Source organism: Helobdella robusta, assembly GCF_000326865.2.
Source record: "Helobdella robusta unplaced genomic scaffold HELROscaffold_23, whole genome shotgun sequence".
NCBI classification, from domain to species: Eukaryota; Metazoa; Annelida; class Clitellata; order Rhynchobdellida; family Glossiphoniidae; genus Helobdella; species Helobdella robusta.
In genome coordinates, this window is record NW_008704216.1 from 1,329,214 (window position 1) to 1,349,144 (window position 19,931).

General features: G+C 35.1%; 3 protein-coding genes across 3 annotated transcripts; 1 reads left to right on the forward strand and 2 right to left on the reverse strand.

Moving 5' to 3' along the window:
• Window positions 1-580: 580 nt before the first annotated feature.
• HELRODRAFT_156955 (hypothetical protein) lies at window positions 581-2,519 on the reverse strand (the record flags this gene model as incomplete). Its single annotated transcript, XM_009018983.1, has 6 exons — window positions 581-633; window positions 848-918; window positions 1,050-1,211; window positions 1,565-1,638; window positions 1,872-1,952; window positions 2,397-2,519. The coding sequence occupies 6 exons, from the start codon at window positions 2,517-2,519 to the stop codon at window positions 581-583; spliced, it is 564 nt and encodes a 187-aa protein (XP_009017231.1).
• A 2,645-nt stretch (window positions 2,520-5,164) lies between these two features.
• On the reverse strand, window positions 5,165-15,639 carry HELRODRAFT_78758 (hypothetical protein; the record flags this gene model as incomplete). The annotated part of the gene is made up of 30 exons (XM_009018984.1): window positions 5,165-5,318; window positions 5,469-5,612; window positions 5,895-6,055; window positions 6,171-6,344; window positions 6,485-6,679; window positions 6,917-7,072; window positions 7,173-7,274; window positions 7,480-7,632; window positions 7,759-7,844; window positions 8,205-8,328; window positions 8,503-8,554; window positions 8,744-8,988; window positions 9,129-9,365; window positions 9,512-9,775; window positions 9,947-10,391; window positions 10,529-10,641; window positions 10,754-10,906; window positions 11,143-11,334; window positions 11,561-11,671; window positions 11,783-11,842; window positions 12,410-12,494; window positions 12,766-12,874; window positions 12,975-13,099; window positions 13,248-13,419; window positions 13,574-13,766; window positions 14,042-14,168; window positions 14,394-14,494; window positions 14,935-15,059; window positions 15,202-15,358; window positions 15,514-15,639. Coding segments are annotated over 30 exons (4,641 nt in total), but the record flags the coding sequence as incomplete, so codon positions are not given.
• Window positions 15,640-16,547: 908 nt separating this feature from the next.
• On the forward strand, window positions 16,548-19,880 carry HELRODRAFT_111661 (hypothetical protein). Its single transcript, XM_009018985.1, has 2 exons — window positions 16,548-16,663; window positions 17,215-19,880. The coding sequence occupies exon 2, from the start codon at window positions 17,222-17,224 to the stop codon at window positions 19,529-19,531; it is 2,310 nt and encodes a 769-aa protein (XP_009017233.1). The 5' UTR covers window positions 16,548-16,663; window positions 17,215-17,221; the 3' UTR covers window positions 19,532-19,880.
• Window positions 19,881-19,931: the final 51 nt, after the last annotated feature.

Genomic DNA, 19,931 nt, shown 5'->3' on the forward strand with positions numbered 1-19,931 from the left:
GCCCACACACACACACACACACACACACACACACACACACACACACACACACACACACACACACACACACACACACACACACACACACACACACACACACACACACACACACACACACACACACACACACACACACGTACAAATACAACGCTAAATTCAATAAGCTTCAAGAAAAATACAGAAAATTCTCATTACATCACATCACATCACATTAGCATGTTAACGTTTCGTTATGTTCTCTGTCCAAGTCAGTTAGAGTAAATATGTTTACTGAGTTTTTGAATTATAATATAACACATCAGTTTATAAGTACACATATAATTATATGACCGTACATAGTTAAATATTTTATTTACGTTTAAAATTATAAGCTAGATGTATAATAAACAAATAAATAAATAAATATGTATGTGCCAGCAAATCAGTACAAATAATAAATAATTAAGTTGCGTTTCATTTTAAAAATCATTAGAAATAATAACGATAATAATAACAGAATATTATTGATAAGAAGTACGTTAAAATTAATAATAAAAAAGAATAGGTTAGTGAATTGTGGTTGGCTGAATGGGCCGACCAATCAAACGCGTACCCTTGACTTTGAGTGCTTTATGAGCCACTGTAGCGTTATATCTGAGGATAAAAAAATGAAGCCAAATAAAAAATTATCTCATAATCCGTTGAAATTACTTCATTTTGTGATAACCATAAACACTAGTCACATCAGCCATAAGTAAGAATTTTGAATTTGACCGCTCATGAATTCAAGAGTTGGCCAATCACATAGAAGCAGATCAGAATCATCAGGTATGTTGAGCAATTATAAATAAGTAGGTTGAAAACTGACCTATGTTCTGCTGTTCCTTACATGATATGGAGTAGCAACACACTTCCCTGTCTTGAATACTGGAGAGGTTTCTGCAAAAATAAGGACAGTGAATGAAGATGGCAATGGAAGAATTTTAGATGGTGAGTATTAGTCATTATTAGGATGATGATTTATTAAAAACCACACACACGCACACACACGCAAAAACAAACAAACATACAGTTGATCAATGACTTCATTCTCGTCAAGAGCACCAGGAAGATCTCTCTTGTTGGCCAATACCAGAATGGGAATATTGGCAAGTTGGGGCTTGTCAAGCAAATTGTGAAGTTCATTTTTTGATGGTTCTAACTTTTCATGGTCTGCTGAGTCAACCATGTACCTAAGATTTAAATGACAAACGAATTGAGGTTTAATAAATAAATACATAAATGCAAGCAAGTTTTTTTTTAAATTTTGAAAAAAATTAACTAACATATTCTATGGAGAAAAAAAATTAAGCAGAATGTTACAATTACAAACTGTCACAAAAAAATCAACAGATATAACTAATTTTATCTATTTTATGTTGTCTCTATTTATAGAATATAAAATTTAGTAATTTCAATTGTTTTTATTCAATGAAAATTTATTAACTTGGGGTAACTATTCATAAAAAATATTAATTTTATGAAAATTTTTAAAAAAGCCGTAAAAAAGTCAGTGAAAAAAGTATGATGTTCAACATTTACTAACACGATAGCATTGACTCCTCTGCAGTACCTTTCCCACATACTTCGAAATCTTGGCTGGCCACCTATGTCCCAAACCTTTGTGATTCAGATTTTTAGATATTTACATAAATTAAATATAAAACCAATTATAAAATATATAAATTGAAAAATATATTGTAATTATACATGCTATTGAAAGATAATGGTAATTAAGTCATTAGATTGTTAGGTAATATAATGTATATACAAATGTAAAGAATATCCATAAAGATTATTAATGGAATTAATAAGTGAAAAAAACCAAATTTAGAAAAATTTAATTTTTTTACTTTAATGACAACATTCCCCTTGGTGACTTTCCGCATGTTGAATCCAACTGTGGGGATCATGTCTTCGCAAAACTTTCCAGACTGTGTTTGTGGTTCGTTTATAAAATATTAATTAATAATAAAACTTATTAAAAAAATACTATAAGTGTACTGTACTTACACTGCATAACAATATGTTAAGTATAGTATGTCACATGACTTTCAAATAAAAAGATATACATGTTTGATGTCTAAACTCTAAACTCAAACCTTGTCTAATAAAATTTTATGTAACTTTACTAAGTATTAAAAATGTCTTAAAAAGTGACACAGCTTTCAAATAAAATCGTATAACAACCATAAATATGTGATGACCAAGTACAGTGACATCAACCCAACAGCCTCTTCACTTTGCTTAGTAGTTTTTGCACTAGTTAGGCAGTTAACTAACTTCTAAAATATTGTCAAAAGTTACTCAAAATGAAAGATTTGAAATTCTTTTTCTTAAAATGATTTAAAAAACAAAAAACTCAAACTTCGACTAACCGAAATTACATTGACGAAAGTAGTCTTTCCGGAATATTGAAGTCCAATTAGTGTCAGCTCCATCTCCTCCTTCCAGAATAAACTTTTCACCCAATCAAGAAAGCGGTGCAGTAGTGCCAACATTTTTTCCGATTTATTATTTAATTTTTTCTACTAAATTTAATTATTTCAAAGATTTTTAAATGCAAAAATTGAACTCGCAACTTTCGGCAGTTGAAGAAGGTAAATTATAGCCAGCAGTCATGTGAGTTGAAAAGTAGGCGCATTTTGCATTTTTTCAGCTTCAAAACAATGTTTTCATGTGATATTCCAAGTAGATTTTGCTAAAATAGCGTTATTTAAATAATATAACTTTTTAAATTAAAAAATTATTTATTTGTTCGTACCGCGTTATCTGAATAATACCGTTTTTTTATAAGATTTATCCAAGTTTTTCAGTACTTAAATTTACTTTTGTTTTTTTTTTCAAATGTGTTTTTGTACAAAATGTAAACTTAAGTAAAATGTTTTAAAAATTGAATATGTGAATCGTTTAAAGGTTTTCAATGAATAATCTCAAATATTATTTGAAATTTCGATTTGAAATAGCGTTTTTATTATTTTTATTCATTGCATTTTTGTCATTCTATCAATTATTAAAAGTCACCAACTTTAGCATCTGGTTCTTCTCTCATCAAGATAGTAGGGATCTTCATCCTCTTGATGAGGAATTTGGCATCTCAGGTAAAAATGAATCATCTGCTGTCGGCGATCCGTATCATTATATTAAATTTGACAATTTCGGTTTCTATCCGGTAAACGATAAAGGAGTTTATTCATTTTGGAATGTGTGCATCGAATCGCTACCCACCCCTGTGACGCAGGAATACATGAGCAGTTTCAAACAGGTAATCAAGTACAATGAGACAAAGCGCATCGTCGTGTACAACAGTTTCTACAGAGAAGGCCAACAAGTTCTTCACGTTTCTGGCACTTCCAATGCAATGAGAAATGATTGGGATGTCACATTCAAAAGAGGTCCAATTCCAGGCATGTATCAGTTTAACAAGGGAACCGCCTTTTTTATTTCACCATCTTGCCCAAATAACTTTCATCATTTTTGGATCGATGAATTTGTTCCCCTTTTCACCATTATAAAACAGGCAAACAGACTTTTGAACATTTCATCAAACACTCTGTTCTACAGGCAACCAATGAATCTCACTGAACAGATCTCAAGGGAATGCAGCGACACCACAACTTTTGAATTATTCCTCAGCACTCTCTTCATAAAATTTCCACATGATGTTTTCTATGAAGCACTATCTGGGACGTGCTTTTCAAGCGGTGTTTTTGGACTGAACACGTATTACATGAAGAACCCTAGAGACATAATTAACCATGTACTGAAAGAACTGAAAAAGAAAGGTTTAAAAGTGAGCTCCAACATTAAAAATAAAACCTGCCAAATTCTTATGCTAGAGAGACAAACTAGGAGAATTATAAATTCTGATAAATTAGTGAATGTGGCGACATCATTAGGATACAGGGATGTGTGTAGAGTCAACTTTGAAGGACTCTCAATAGAGGAACAGGTATGACTATAAAACATTGGTTGCTTATCTACACTTGTAACTCTTATAATCTAATGAATGTTCAACAGCACATACACAAACATTTCTCTTATCTTACACAGATTCAGTGGTCAAGAAGCACAAAGATCATGGTGGGGGTCCAGGGAGCTGGACTGCAGTGGTCAATCTTTATGCCTCCTAACTCAAGCCTGATTGAAATTGCCTGGCCACAAAAACATTGGGGTTTTTATTTTGCAAACTACGTCAAACCTTATAAAATTCGCCATTTTAAAATCATAGCCCCACATGTTCAAGCAAATTGGTCAAGTTATGAGAGTAGAGTTAGGAACGGTGAACGAGTCAGTGTAGCTGAGAGGTTGAGATTAGTGAATGAACGATGGAAAGGAGATAACTTTGATAACCTATGGAAATGGGCGGATGTTTTTGTAGACGAGGGTGATTTTAGAGATGCGTTAATGAGTTTATATAATTAAATAAATCAACCAAGTTTCATTCATTTAGGCAGCAGAATCTGTAATACCTGAGTTGATTCTCGCGTATTTACGTATGCTGTGTGCGTGTTTCATGCTAGATAGCTACCTACCTACCTCTAATCAATAGTACAATTAGTGAGAAATTCGCACCAAGTTGAAACTACGAGATTATCTTGCCAGGTTTTACATCATTCCGTTCATTTAGTGCCGTCCTTGCAATACGTTATTTGATTTGCGCACTGCATAAACAGGCAGGAGATTGTTCATGTAATACAGAATTCTCTCGTTCATGTTTACATGTCTGTGCATTGAGCATTTAAAAATTCAATTAACTCTTTTTTGTGTATATATCTTCATTATGCGGGCATAGGACCATGTATAGAATGTTTCTTTCTAGCTGAATCATGAACAGATGAATGGATGGATGGCTGCACTGTGTTCATTTTTAAAGATAATGTTCAAACACTCGATTTCTAAATGGTAAACAAGCTTAACGAAAATTTCATTAATTAAATTATCGACAGATGAATCTTTAAAACGTAATACAAATCAATTTTGCATATTCAATGAGATAAAACGAGGCTACAACTGAAAAGTGGCACTAACAATAAAACATTAACGATCATAATAAATAAAATAACAAGACAAGCCCATTCAATATAACGCTGAATTGAAGTAATTCTAGATTAAATTCCTTCCCCAGCTCCTCTCCGTTCAATCATCAGTAACTTTTGCCAAACAACGTATAAAATTTAGGCTTGTTCTTGCAATCCGGCGCTATACAATGGTCGCCATCTTTAATAGGGATAACCTGATCGAAGGGTATGCATAACCCCTTGGCCCCCATCGCTGGCGCCCCCTCTTCCACTGATTCTCTGCGTTGACAAAAGTTGAGAAATCAGTGCTAAAAACATCAACGTTCGACAGCTAATAAATAAACAGAAGAATATTGTCCACAAGTTTCTAATTTTTATTCAAAATTACAAATTTATCAATTGATATATATTTGAAATTTTCAAGATTACCTAGCGCTTAATTTTTTAATCTTCTCCTCGCACGGTATGTCCCCACAGAACGGAGCCATGATTAATTTGTTCTTATCTAAATTCTGACAGAAATCCGTGAAGTTTGTGCACGTTGCCGTGTTCTTCTCTTTGTCTTTTTTGGCCCTAGGAAGGCGTTAAAATATTACATTTTCATATAATACTTTCAACAGTGCACGTTTATTTATCGTTGTAATATCACACTTTCGAACAATCATAATAACGTGAGGTAGTTGTAATTTGCAAATATGTAACTAAGATGATAAGTGCTATTATCAATACTGAAAATATATCAAGAAAATGAAAGTTGATAAATTATAAACTAAGAATTAGTGCAATCGTTGATCGAACCATATCAGTCAAAGACCAATCATCAATCAATCAACAAATAAAAATCAATCAACCAACTTTTCATAAAGGTTCTTATGAATACTTTCCAGAAGATTGTTGACAACTTCAACCACGTTGTCTAATTTATTTGTTGATTTTTCCCCAGTGTCCCTCCTGACGGCTACGAACTGATTGCTTTGAAGATCTTTCGGTCCTATCTCTATCCTGATAGGCACTCCCTGAATAAATTATCATTCACAGCCAATCACTAACACTCATCTTATTAACTACTTATCATAATTATCTAATAAATATTCATGAGGTATTCATTCGAAATTTCCAAGCTCCACTGACCTTCAACTCCCAATGGTTGAACTTCCAGCCAGGAGAATAATTATCTCTGATATCACAATTGACCCTGACATTCGACCCCAACAGCTGATCTGTGATTTTGCTACATTGGTTCAGTAGATTCTGACGATCTTTGTCCTCTAGTTGGGCTGTTATCCCACATGGCACGATGACTACCTGAAAATTTTTTCTCAAATATGAGCATGAAATCTCAACAGCAGCAGCAGTAGCAGCAGTAAAGGCAGCAACCACAACAACTACAACCACAATGCCACAATGACAGCACCGAAACAGTCGCAACAACATCACATCATCACCTGATAATGAGCAATTCTTGGAGGCAGGACCAACCCTTTGTCATCCCCATGCACCATTACGACGACACCAATCGATCTTGTAGTCAAACCCCATGAATTCTGATAGGCAAACTTTTTCTCGCGTGTCTCTGGGTCCTCGAAAGATATGTCGAACATTTTTGAAAAGTTCTGTCCCAAGTGGTGAGAGGTTGCTGCCTAAAATGAGTGAATAAGGGGTCCAACGATTAGAGAAATTAGAGATGTGTTAAATAGAAGAATCGATGAATTAATATTAGTATCAAAAAGCACAATGAACTCAGCCGTAACTCAAAAAAATTATTTCACGGGACGGAAATAAAAAAAACAGAATGTAGAAAAGCATAAGACCCCAGCAGAAACAAATCAAGTGCATTCTTATTTCCGAATCGCCTGACCGACAAAAAAAAATTTGACCTGAATCCCGCGGCCAGATGCAGATATGTAAGCCTCGATGGTGGTCGTGTAATCACCACCAGCGAATTTTTCTTTCTCGGTTTTTCTTCCTTTCGTTACGGGTACGGCTAAAAGTTCTTCGTAAATTTGAGCATACAAGTCAAGTATCTGATACACCTGTGTTGAGCGAGATGGATACGGATGAATGGATAGATGCGAGTTTGTTAACTCATTCATTTATTTATTCACTCATTCGTTCATTCATTCATTCCCTCACCTCTTCTTCGGCATCCTTCATGTTGGAGTGAGCAGAGTGACCTTCCTGCCAGAGGAACTCCCTGGTTCTCAGGAAAGGTTGCGGGTGTTTGAATTCCCACCTCTGAATTATTCGTCGTTGATTGGTTGGTCGGTTGATTCGTCGATAAGATGATTAGTCGATTAGATGATTGGTTGATAAGATGATTGGTCGATAAGATGATTGGTTGATTGATAAAATGATTGGTTAATAATTGATTAGTTGATTGGTTAATTAATTCATACACACAGGCACAGACACACACAAACAAATACACATAAAAACCCACCACAACATTGCACCATTGATTCAGCTTGATTGGTAGGTCTCTGTGTGATTGGACCCATTTAGCATAGGACGGGTACATGACCGTTTCACTGGTCGGTCGAATTGCTATTGGCTCCGCTAAATCAGTTTGGCCGGACTTTGTGACCCAAGCGACCTAATCAATAATTTAATTAATCAATCAATCAATCAATTAATCATTTAATTAATCAATCAATCATTTATCCATCCAATCTACTAAACCAATCAACCGATCAATCAATCGATCGATCAACCAATCAACCTCAGGGGCGAAATCAGCGATGTGTTCCTTCTCTGTCTCAAGAGCCCCATGAGAGACGAACATCGGAAAGTAGCAGTTTTCGAAACCTGATCAGTGAATTATTAGTGGATAGATAGAATGAATAAACTATCAAATGAATGAACATACAGAAAACATAATACAGACAAGTATACACACCTTCTTTTAAATTTAAATTACGGAAAAAAAACGCAAAGATACGCAAAGATTCAATAGTACCCTATAGGTTGACAAAGAAATTCTCTCTCTCTCTCTCTCTCTCTCTCTCTCTCTCTCTCTCTCTCTCTCTCTCTCTCTCTCTCTCTCTCTCTCTCTCTCTCTCTCTCTATTCATTCATTGCTCATTGCTGGAATAGAAAAAACTTCTTCTTTTTCACTCACTCGCATATAGTCTCAAGTAAAAAAATAAAAAATAAAAAAACATTTGACCCATTTCTTTGATCCTTTCATCGAACCACTGACTGATCCTCTCCCAGATGCCAAATGACCATGACCTCAAGACGTAACAACCGCTGACGTCATAGTACTCTATCAGTTCGGCCTTTGTTATCACCTAACGATAATGACGATGAAGATGATTAGGATGAAGAGGATGAGGATGAAGATGATGACGATGTTGTTGGTTGAAAATTGTTGTAAAGATGATAGTGGATGATGACAATGGTGATGTGATGATGACGACGATGATAGCAATGATAATAATAATGATAGTGATGGTGAATGTTACCTGGGAATACCATTCAGAAAAGTTTTCGTGCTTCCTTGCTTCCAAGCCCAACCTAAAAATCAATCAATCAATTAATCAATCAATTAACCAGCCAATCAATCAACAAATAATTCATTCAATTATTCAATCAAATAACCAGTCAACCAATTATTCAATCAATCAATCAACAAATTAACGAACAAATAAATAATTCAACCTAGAAATCAATTAAAAAAAACCGACTAATCAGCAAACATCTGACCTCGTAACTTTTTTCACTTCTCTAGAAGTTGTAGCTTCATCAACAGAAGATTCTTGTGGCTTCTGTGGTGGCTGCTTCTGCTTTTGTATGTCAGTTTTCTTCTCGGAAGTAGTAGCTGTAGCAGTAGCTGCAGCAGTTGAAGGAGCAGCCGTGGCAGTAGCTCCTGGTTTCCAATCCTCATTGGTTAGCTGTTTGTAATCAGCTTTCAATTGGAGAAGTTTTTTAACTTCCGTATCTATCTTGCTCTGGTTGATGAGGAAAATAAAAATTACAATAATAATAATTTTATAATATAAATATAATTAATTACTATAATATTCTTAGTGACAGTAATAATGATGATGATGATGATAAAAAATTTTCAACATATCAAACTGAAAATAACCTTTTCCGCTTTCTCAGATTTCAACCTCCTAACGAGATCACCTTGCTCTGATATCAACTTATCCAAGGATGTCGATGTACTTGCTGTGGTACCACTCCCTGGTTTAGCAGCTGTAGTATCAGCTACTTTAGCGGCTGCAGTAGCTGTAGCAGCGCCAGGTTTCCAATCTTGACCAGTGAGCTGCTTGTAGTCATCTTTCAGCGATAACAACTTCTTAACTTCTGCATCTATTTTCGTCTGATGTGGTGAATGGGTAGGTATTGTTTTAAAATGTTGGCTGAGAAATAAAAGAAAGAAAGAAAGAAAGAAAGAAAGATAAAGAGATAAAAAGAAAGAAAGAGAAAAGTGAAAGAAGAGATAAACGATTGAATAAATAAATTAACCTTTTCTACTTTCTCAGATTTCAACCTCCTAATTAGATCTCCTTGCTCTGTAACTAAATTATCCAAAGAAGATGACGAAGACGACAAAGTAGCAACTGCCGTTGCATCAACCGATTTAGTAGCAGCAACTGCAGTATCAGCTACTTTAGCAGAAGCGGTAGTTGCAGCAGCTGTAGCAGTGCCAGGTTTCCAATCTTGACCAGTGAGCTGCTTGTAGTCAGCTTTCAGCGATAATAACTTCTTAACTTCTGCATCTATTTTCGTCTGTTGTTGTACGAGATGTTGATGAAAATGTTAGAGAGAGGGAGAAGGGAGAGAAAGAGAGAATAAATAAATACAAAACAAACGAATGAACAATTAAACGAGTGAACGAAAAATTGAATATTGAATAAGAAATAGATCAATAAATTACTGAAACAAAAGAATTAACAAAACCTTTTCTGCCTTTTCAGATTTCAATTGTCTAACGAGATCCCCCTGAGTAGCAATTTCTTGATCCAGTGACGACGACGATGATGATGATGTATGTGGAACTGCTGATGATGATGATGATGCATGTGGGGCTGCAGTTGCTGGCGCCTGTTGTGGCTGTTGTTGCTTCTGCTGTTGCTGCTGCTTTTTAGATTCAGATTTCGAAGGCTGGAGTAGAAAATCGTAAAACAAATTAAAGGACAAATCATCAAAATTAAGAGTATTAATCACCATCGTCACCGTCACCATCATCATCAACAACAAAAACATCATTATCATAACCTCTTTCACAGTGGCAGCAGTGTCTTTACTGACAGTCTTATGTTTTGAGCCACTAGTCGGCATCTCTTTCGTGTGGCCGTCTGGCACGTTGAACAAGATACATGGGTTTTCCCTGCTTGAATACCTACTGTTTGTATGTATGTTTGTTTGAATGTTTGTATGCATGCATGCATGCATGTATGTATGTATGTATGTATGTATGCATGTATGTATGTATGCACGCATGTTCGTATGTATGTATACAAATTTTGTATGTATACATACTTGGCCGATTCATACGCTGAATCACAAATGAAAAACCCCCTCCTTTGCAGCTGTATTATTTCTCCTTTCTTTACACTGGCTAATTCCGGGTCGCCTAACATCTCAACTGTGACCTATTTACATAATTTTTTACTATAATTATCACCTAATTATGACCTATTTACATAACTTTTAATACTATTAGTATCATCGTTATTATTCCCGAGTTTCTAGCAGCCTGCTTACTTTTGAATGCCTATTGATGTACTGTTTAAAATCATCGTCCTTCGTTAGGACTGGCTTGGAGATAATGTGCTCGAAGAAGCAGCAGTTAACATTCACCAGAGGACACTCCTCGACGACTGCCAGCCACGTCAGTTTAGTTGTCTTCTTGTATTCCTGTTGTTCGTGTGTGTTTGTATGTCTGGTGTTTTTGTCGTGTTCGTGTGTGTGTAAGTGTGTTTGCAAGTGTGTGTATATGCATCTAGAATGTGTGTGGTGTGTGTGTGTATGTGTAAAGTTGAAACTTTTTTTTAGTTGAAAGTCAAAATGTTCCAATATACAAATGTTTAATTTAAGCAGTCAAAAATAAGAAAAAAAATCGACACCATTGCCACTCTCATCTTCATTATAACCTTATTTTCTAAATTTAGAATAGCAGAGATGGCCTTGACCTTTCCACTTTGACCTCTCTCTATCTTCTTAATGATAAGGTTACCCCAATTTATAAAGGTCACGACCTCATCGACGTGTAATTCCTCTGCATCGGCACCATCTATTAAAACTTTATCACTGTACCAAACTTTTTTCATGCCTATTTCTGGGTCCTGTGTGTAAATGTGCGCGTGTGTTTGCGTATGTGAATATGTGTGTGCATGTGAATGTGTGTGTGTGAATGTGTACGTGTGTGTGTACGTTTCAACAAATACGATATAGGCCAAATGAATGGATATAAGAACTGAATAAATGTACAGATAAACTGAACGAACAAACGAACGAACGAACGAATGAATAAATAGATGAATGGATTGAATTAATAAACAAATGAATGACCTTTGGATGTTTCTGAACCATTTTGAATTCTTTAACTGCACCATCCACCAAAACAGTGACGACGGAATCTTTCTGCAGTGCGGTATACCTCGGGGCTACTGGATCAATGACCTAGACGCGTAAATAATCAATAATTTTGAATAAATTATGTTAATGAGTCGACGACGTAATTGCATAATTAAAATTTAGGTGAATAAAACGAGAACGCATACGAAGCAGGACCTTCTTATTGAAAGCCCATATCTTGTCCCAATCCATAGTCGTAGTGGCTCTCGAGGAACCCTGGAATACAATAACAACTATAATAATAACAATAATAATAATAACAATAATAATATCATCATCATCATTATTATTCTTATTATTGCCATTCGACGAGGTGATACTATCGAAATACTGGAATTAACAGTTTGCCACGAATCTAACTTCTCTAAATCTAAGGAACATAAAACATCAAAATAGTTTCAAAATCTTATTAACAATTTGGATAGACGAATTGAAAAGCTCAAATATTATAATAAATTCATTTGAAATTTCCACGCAAAGTTTTTTAAAATATTTTAAACTATCATTAATTAATTTTATTCGGTCAGACACTTTTCATAGAAGTTTAATTAATTCCCTAGTATCGTCATCTTACGCAATTTACTGTGATAGGAACACGATTTGAACATAACTTAATGCTGATTCTATTTCTCTTTGTGCCCATTTAAACTGTACGGCGAGCATTGTAGAATATCTATATAACTTACATTAGAAGTTTTATTATTTCATCTTTTCTATTACAATGTATGTTTTAAAATGAAAACAAAAAGAGGTTCTCATTATTATTATTATAACTATTACGACCTGGGCAATTACAAATTCTTTCAATCCCTCCACTGTCATCCCCCTCCTCATCACCCCCCTCACCGTGGGGAATCTCGGGTCATCCCTGGTTATAATTATAATTATAATATTATTAATAATTATTAATAATTATCATAATTATTTTATTATGAAGAGTGTGACGGTGTTATGGTTGGAGGTGCTGCTGGTCGATTATGTGTGCTGCAGTTTCAGTTGCAATGGTTTGAATTTGAAGAGAGGTAAAAAATGAAAAATCTTGAGATGTGTTTAACCTAAAAAATTTTAAATATACTAAACACACACATACACACACAATAATATATAAAGGCTAAATATTCATAACTTGACCTACTTACCATCCTTCGACGAATCCCTCGTCGACGATCCAGGTCAACTTCCTTTTCGACATGACAGTGTTCTGTAAGTTAAGTCGGCTGTATTCCCATATGTAAGGTCTTCTCAGGCCTATGATGATGATGATTATTATGATCTTGTATAACTATCATCATCATCATCACATCATCATTATCATCATCAAAAACGACTAGAAGATCATAAAACTAACCAAGAGTTTTCAGGAACCAATAATATTGCTCGTCCCTATCGTGGTACTCCATAGTTCGGAGGGCGTGAGTCACACCCTCAATGCTATCCACAATTGGACAAGCGAAATCGTACGTGGGGTAAACCCTGGTTTTTGGTTTGGTTTCAGTTTCAATCTTGATTTAACTTTTACAAATTTTTCGGTCTTGCTATTCAGCCAAGTTTGAAAATGATTTCATCATTCAAACTAAATTAAATAGTGAAATATTTCACATTTCACACAATCGGTACGAACTTGTACTTATCTCCAGTTCGAACGTGTGTTTCAACCTTGCATCTGTACATAGTGGGATCTCTCAGGCACCCATTATCATTCTTCATATCGAGCTTAGCTCGAACGCAGCACTTCAGACCAGATTCAGAACCTTTCTGCATCTCATTCCACATTGAAAGGTTCTTTTCTACACCTTTTTGAATTGAAAGAGTTTTGTAAAAAAAAAAAAGTTATAAAATCACACATATAACCATTTGAAACAAATATACTCACTCACGTCCAAACACGCACACACACACACACACACACACAAACACACAAACACACAATTGAGACATTCACTAAACTATTATTTCTATTTTTAGATTCTACCCTCTCTTCTCTCTCCTTCTTCATAACTTCTGGATCAGTGTCATCGACGTAGGCGTCGCCATTTTTGATCATCAGAGTGCAGAAGTCGAGGATTCTGTCGAAGTGGTCCGAAGTGAAGGTGAAGATGTCAGGAGTGATGCCTAACATCTTCACGTCGTCCAGGATCACCTGATCAAGGAGAGAAAGGTGGGGAATGCGAAAAGTTGATTTTGTTATCAAACTGGCCATCTATTCAGTCATCAATCAATCAATCAATCAATCAATCAATCAATCAATCAATCAATCAATCAATCAATCAATCAATCAATCAATCAATCAATCAGCCAGCTTAAAACCAACCAACCAACCAATCAACCAACCAATCAACCATCAATCATCCAGCCTACTAAACAACCAACCAATCAATCGATTGATCAGCCAGCCAACAACAGACAACCACCAACCCTCTCAAATTCGGCATTCTCTTTTTCAGGGTTGGTGTCATCGAATCTCATGATCAGCTTTCCTTTAAAGGCCTGTTGGTAGTACTGATTCAGCAGGGCTGCCTTTGCATGTCCGATATGAAGGTACCTGTTATCCATTGTTTTTTTACATGGAGTTGAGAAATTTGTTCATCGTCATTTCAACGCATGGACAAACAAAGACAGAAGCACACACGCGCAAAACACAAACATATCATCGTAATCTGATACACACAAATGTAAACACACACACACACACACAGAAAGAGAGAGAGAAAAAAAACGAATGAGTGAATGAATGAAGAAATGAATGAAAAAGAATAAAGTTCCTAACCCACTAGCTTCTGGAGGAAACCTAACAACTAATTTTCCCATCTCTGCTTCAGGCAAGTCAATGAACTTTCCTTCCTCCTTTCGCTCCTTTCTCACTGATTTCTTGAAAAAAAAATTTTTTTTAAATATTTAGAAATTATTAAAATCGTCAACCAATCAATCAATCAATCAATCAATCAATCAATCAATCAATCAATCAATCAATAAATCAATCAATCAATCAATCAATCAATCAATCAATCAATCAATCAATTAATCAATCAATCAATCAATCAATTCATTATTCACTCACCCAATCACTCATCTCATTAAATTCAACCAACCAGCCAACCAATCAGTCAGCCAAACTAATAACCAGCCACCAACATATTGAATTTAAAAAATTATGTTCACTTTTAAACATGTGCAAATTTCATAGGAAGTTATTTTACAGCTGTTACAAACTCTTTCAGGGTAGATAAACCAACCAACCAACCACTCACTCAATCAAACTACCAATTAGCCAGCCAAAAAGTTCCATATAATAATTTTCATTTCCTAACCTGTGCAGCACTAGAAGGGAGTAGCTTTGCAACTGTTTCAAATTCTTTCAGTGTTGAGAGATAGTTGAAATATCTACACAAGTGCTTAGCAGAATTTTTATCCAGTATCTCAAAACTTGATGATTCTAAATATTAATTTTTAAGAAAAATAATTGAAACAAAATTATAAAACAATCCATCAACAGAGAACTTCATCATTCTTTCATCACCTACACACATACACAAATGAGAAATTATAAAGAAAAGCAACCTTAACCCAACCCTAACCTTTAAGAGCTGCCCACACAAAAATATCAGCCAATGAGATTGCATCCCCAACCAGGTAGGTGGAGCTAGCAAGTATGTAATCAAGGTACTTTATAGATTCTTGCATGTGATTGGCTGATGGTAAAGTCAGTGTTGAAAATTCCAACCAATGGTCAACCTGGCATGAGAGAGACAGTTATGAATAAATCCATCCATCCATCATCTTCAAATGTCATCACATCATCAACAATAACATTATAGTCATCATCATCATCATCATCATCAATGCTATATAAATCACCATCATCATTTTAAAAATATAAACTTCCCAACCTGTGCTTTTTCAATGGATGTCTTGCCGTATAGGTTCAATTCAGAAACCTCTCTTGATAGGAATCGACATATCGAAGAGACATTTGTCAAGGAGATATTTCTGAAGTTTTGAAGAAGAAAAGATTTGCATTACAAATTTTAATATGGTAATTAATAAATAGTTATTATTAATTATTAACTAAATCATGAGCTTGATTTTTTCATTGTTGTTAGAAAGATCAACTGATCAACTTTATGAAATTTCCATAAAATTTTCTAGAGAATTTCAAAAACATTGCATCATTTATTACAAATAAAACATTGCAACAGCTTAGAATAGAGTGTTCTAATGTAAGATCACCAAAATAAAAAAAAAAGAACCAAATGATACGGATATAAAATAAAAATTATTATGATGCAACATTATGATGAAATTTAAAAAAGAAAGACAGACCCAGGTAAAACAAGCTCATTGTGGTCCAAGTTTTGAATAGCCAGAAAAGCCATTTTAGGTTTCACATACTCAATCGTCAATAACAAAGCTGTAAAACCAAACGATTTTTGATTGAATAAAATTTAAAAAAAAACTAACATGATTGACACAGAAGATGAATGGGATGAAAACAAAATTGTGGATGAAAAAGATGGTAGAAAGGAAAATTATCCATTAAAGCTAACCGGCCGGCGGACTCTCTGAGTTGATCCTTAAGTTGAATTTACTTTTTGTCATCTTCAGTTTTTAAAAAAATTTCCTAATTGAAGAAGAAACGAATGTTAGACTGGCTATCGTCCTCGTGTACACAAGCCAGGAGATCGATTAAAAGTGAACGTCTGTTTCAAAATATTTGTTGATAATCATCTGGGGTTGAACAAAAATTTAAAACTGCCGTTGATCACATTACAATAAAAGTATAGAGTCAAAATAATTTATAATTAAAATATTTATTAATAAATTATACAGTTGTAAATTAAGAATATTTTGTTTTATATTCTTTATTCAATCAACCAAAGTACCTAATAGATTAGCCACAATTCTGTTATCTATAGTTGTTTACATAACGATAATATATATATATTGTGTATATTTTGTGTGTAACGTCGCTGGCACATAGTTTAATAAATTTCGTTTTATTAAGAAATTTTGAAAGTCTGTTTTACAAATAATTTTAAAGTTAGTATTTTGTTTAAATTTTGCAATGTTATTTCATTACAAAATCATTATTCTTTATTTTATTTTATTAATTTTCATTCAAAAAATGAAAATGCAAGAAATTCAAGCAAAAATTAAAATACAGTATTTTTAATAAATAATTATTAATTGACAATTAATTGAAATTTTAAATAAAACTCAAAACACGCAAACAGAAGTTAAAAATAAAAATTAATAACTAGTAGTTGTAAATAAATAAAAATCGTTATAAAAACATGAACAATTTTTTATTTCTGGTTCCCTTTAAAAAATTTATTGTTATTGCTACCATCATTATCATGATAATTTAGTGCTTCATCCGTGTAGCTGACAGCTGGAATCTGGCAGTGTACATTTGGTGATCTCAGACGACAACTTGTCGTTGTCGAGTACTGAGTCCTACTTTTGGTGAATGCCAGCAGCCAATTCTCTGCCTTCCTTATTTCCATCTAAATTCATTTTTTGATACTCGTTTATTATGCTTATTCTATGTATTAATTAATATTCTAATCAACTTTTTTTAATTATCAAAGGTTAATCATGGCAGAAACAAATGTAGAAATCAATGCTGGTGATTGTTCAGTTGATGATAAAGTGATGATAAAGAATGATACGAAGACAGATGATGCAAATAGAAATGGAATAAGTAATAGTGATAACATTACAGATTCATTCAAAGTTCCAGAACAAATAGCAATTTCTTCATTTGGGTTCAAAAAATCATCTCAAGCCATTAAATCAAACTCATGCAAGATTCTTGAAGAGGAAGCTGATAAAGTTAAAAAGCCCAAGCCATTAGAAAAAAATGGTGAGAGTGATAAAAATCTTAGCGACTCTGAAAATTTTAAGAAGAAAGTTGAATGTTCCTCCTCAAGACAAGCTAAATTAACAGTTAACCTGCCATACAAGGAGCCTAGCTGGGGAGGATGTGATGAGAAATCCAATCAGTACAAACTTGAAGTTATAAAGCAGGGAACTGTCATCGAAAATATTTCCCTAACTGACAAATCACTAATCGTGTTTGGCCGCCTACCGAGTTGTGATGTACCTATGGACCATCCATCGATATCGAGACATCATGCGGTACTTCAATACAGAGTAAACAGGGAGGACAAAGATATTAACGACGACGACGAGAATGAAAAAATTAAAGTAATGAAAAATGAAGAAGAAAGTGCAAAGAATGAGGAATCAAGTGCTGACAAGAACGAGAAGGAAGATGGTTGGTACATTTACGATCTGGACAGCACACATGGCACCTGGGTCAACAAATACCGACTTCCCCCTCATAAATACATCCGAATCAGGGTTGGACATGTTTTGAAATTCGGCGGCAGTACCCGTTTGTACATCGTTCACGGACCCGATACCGACAAAGAATCCGAGTCAGAGCTCAATGTCACCGAACTGCGGAAATTGAAACGCGAAACCGAAATGGCAAGAATGTTGGAAGAGGCAGATCAAGAAACGAAACGAGTTGAGAAGGAACGTCTGGAACGGTTGCGTGAAGAAAACCGTGGGTGCTCGTGGGGCATGGAGGAGGATGATGAAGTTGTGGAGGACAGCGAAGATAACGATCCTAATGCCGTCAATCCTTTTGCAGAGCTTACAGACGAATCTCTCTACATCGAAAACCCAAAGAAAGCAATCAAAGGTTTCTACGAGCGCGAAGATTTAGAGGAACCCGAGTACGAATTCATCGATGATGATACTTTATTCATCGGTGCAGGATTCAAGAGGAGATGCCGTCTAAAACTTCCCATCGATGGTCCCAACGGAGAACCCCTATACGCTGAGGTTGCCGTGTCAGGAAAGAAAAGAGAGGCTGTGATTGCGTGCGCTCTAGAAGCCTGTAGAATCCTCGATAGACACGGCGTTCTCAGACAATCGCATCACGAATCAAGGGCGAAAAAACGGCGAAAGAACTGGGCGGAAGAAGATTATTACGACAGCGACGATGACACGTACCTGGACAGGACAGGCGATGTTGAGAAGAAGAGGCAGTACAGGATGCAGAAAGTAGAGAAGGTCAACCTCGGCAGCAAAGTTGAAACTTATGACTCTCTGAAGGAGAAGTTTGATAAAGTTTCAGAAGAAATTAACGAATTAGAAGAAAAACTTGCAAAGGACGAGGAGTTGAAATCAAAATCACTGAAAGAGAAAAAAGAAGACGATGACGAAGAGGAAGTTGATGTGTTAGATGCTTTCATGAAGTCTATAAAATCAGGTGGGTTGGATGTGAGGACGAAGATGGAGATGAAAAGAAAGTTGCTGGAGTTGAAACATCAGAAGATGAGACTGCAGTCTCTGGTGGCCCTCAGCAAACCATGCGACATTAAAATTATTCCTAATCTGAGGACTTCGACCAATCTGTTTGGCAAGAAACAAAATTTTAGTAAGCTGGTGAGGCCGATGCGTGAAGTTGCTAATAATCAGAAAAACAACGATAAAAATGAAGAGGAGGAGGAAGAAGAAGATGATGAAGGTGTAGAGAGAGAGAAAGCCAAAAATGTTGTTACGGAAGTTGATGATGATAACAATGAAGCGAATAAGAACAAAATTAATGAAATACATCGGCAAGGTGGCAACGAAAGAGAGATAATTTCACAGAATCCAGCACCAAATTTAAGTAACAGCAGTGGCGATAACAGTACGAAAAATGTCTCAAAAACTAAACGAAAAACATCATCGTCGTCGCAGTTGTCAGTTTCTTCAGTGGCCAAAAAATTGAAAGAAGAGAGTCTGAGTGCACTTCCTGCTGAAGATGGACTGGACTATTCGACGTGGATGCCACCTAGCGATCAAGCCGGAGACGGCCGGACGAAATTAAATGAAAAATATGGCTATTGAATGAGAGACATTGAGGGAGACTGATAAAAAGAGACTTCTTCTGACTAACTATGTGTGCATAATACAGGCACGAATCTAAGAATTTGTTAAATAGACGATACGATGTGAATTTTTCATAAACAATGCTTCTAACGAAAGAAGTTCTGGTGTCACGAACGGATTTAATACATTTACAACATTTAGTTTTTTTTGTTACTTTATAATTTTGTTTCAATTCTTTTATATTAAAACATGTTGACTGTGGAAACTCGTGCTTGTTGTTGTGCATTTCATGCACACATAAACTTGAAATATTTTACATGTAGTAAATAAAAGCAATGATTTGGTATGAATATCAATCATAATGATATGTTCTGGATTTTGCTCTTCCAATGAAGACAACAACGATGATGATGTGCTA

Coding starts and splice junctions, on each gene's coding strand:
- HELRODRAFT_111661 (XM_009018985.1), top strand. CDS start 17,222: ATGGCAGAAACAAATGTAGAAATCAATGCTGGTGATTGTTCAGTTGAT.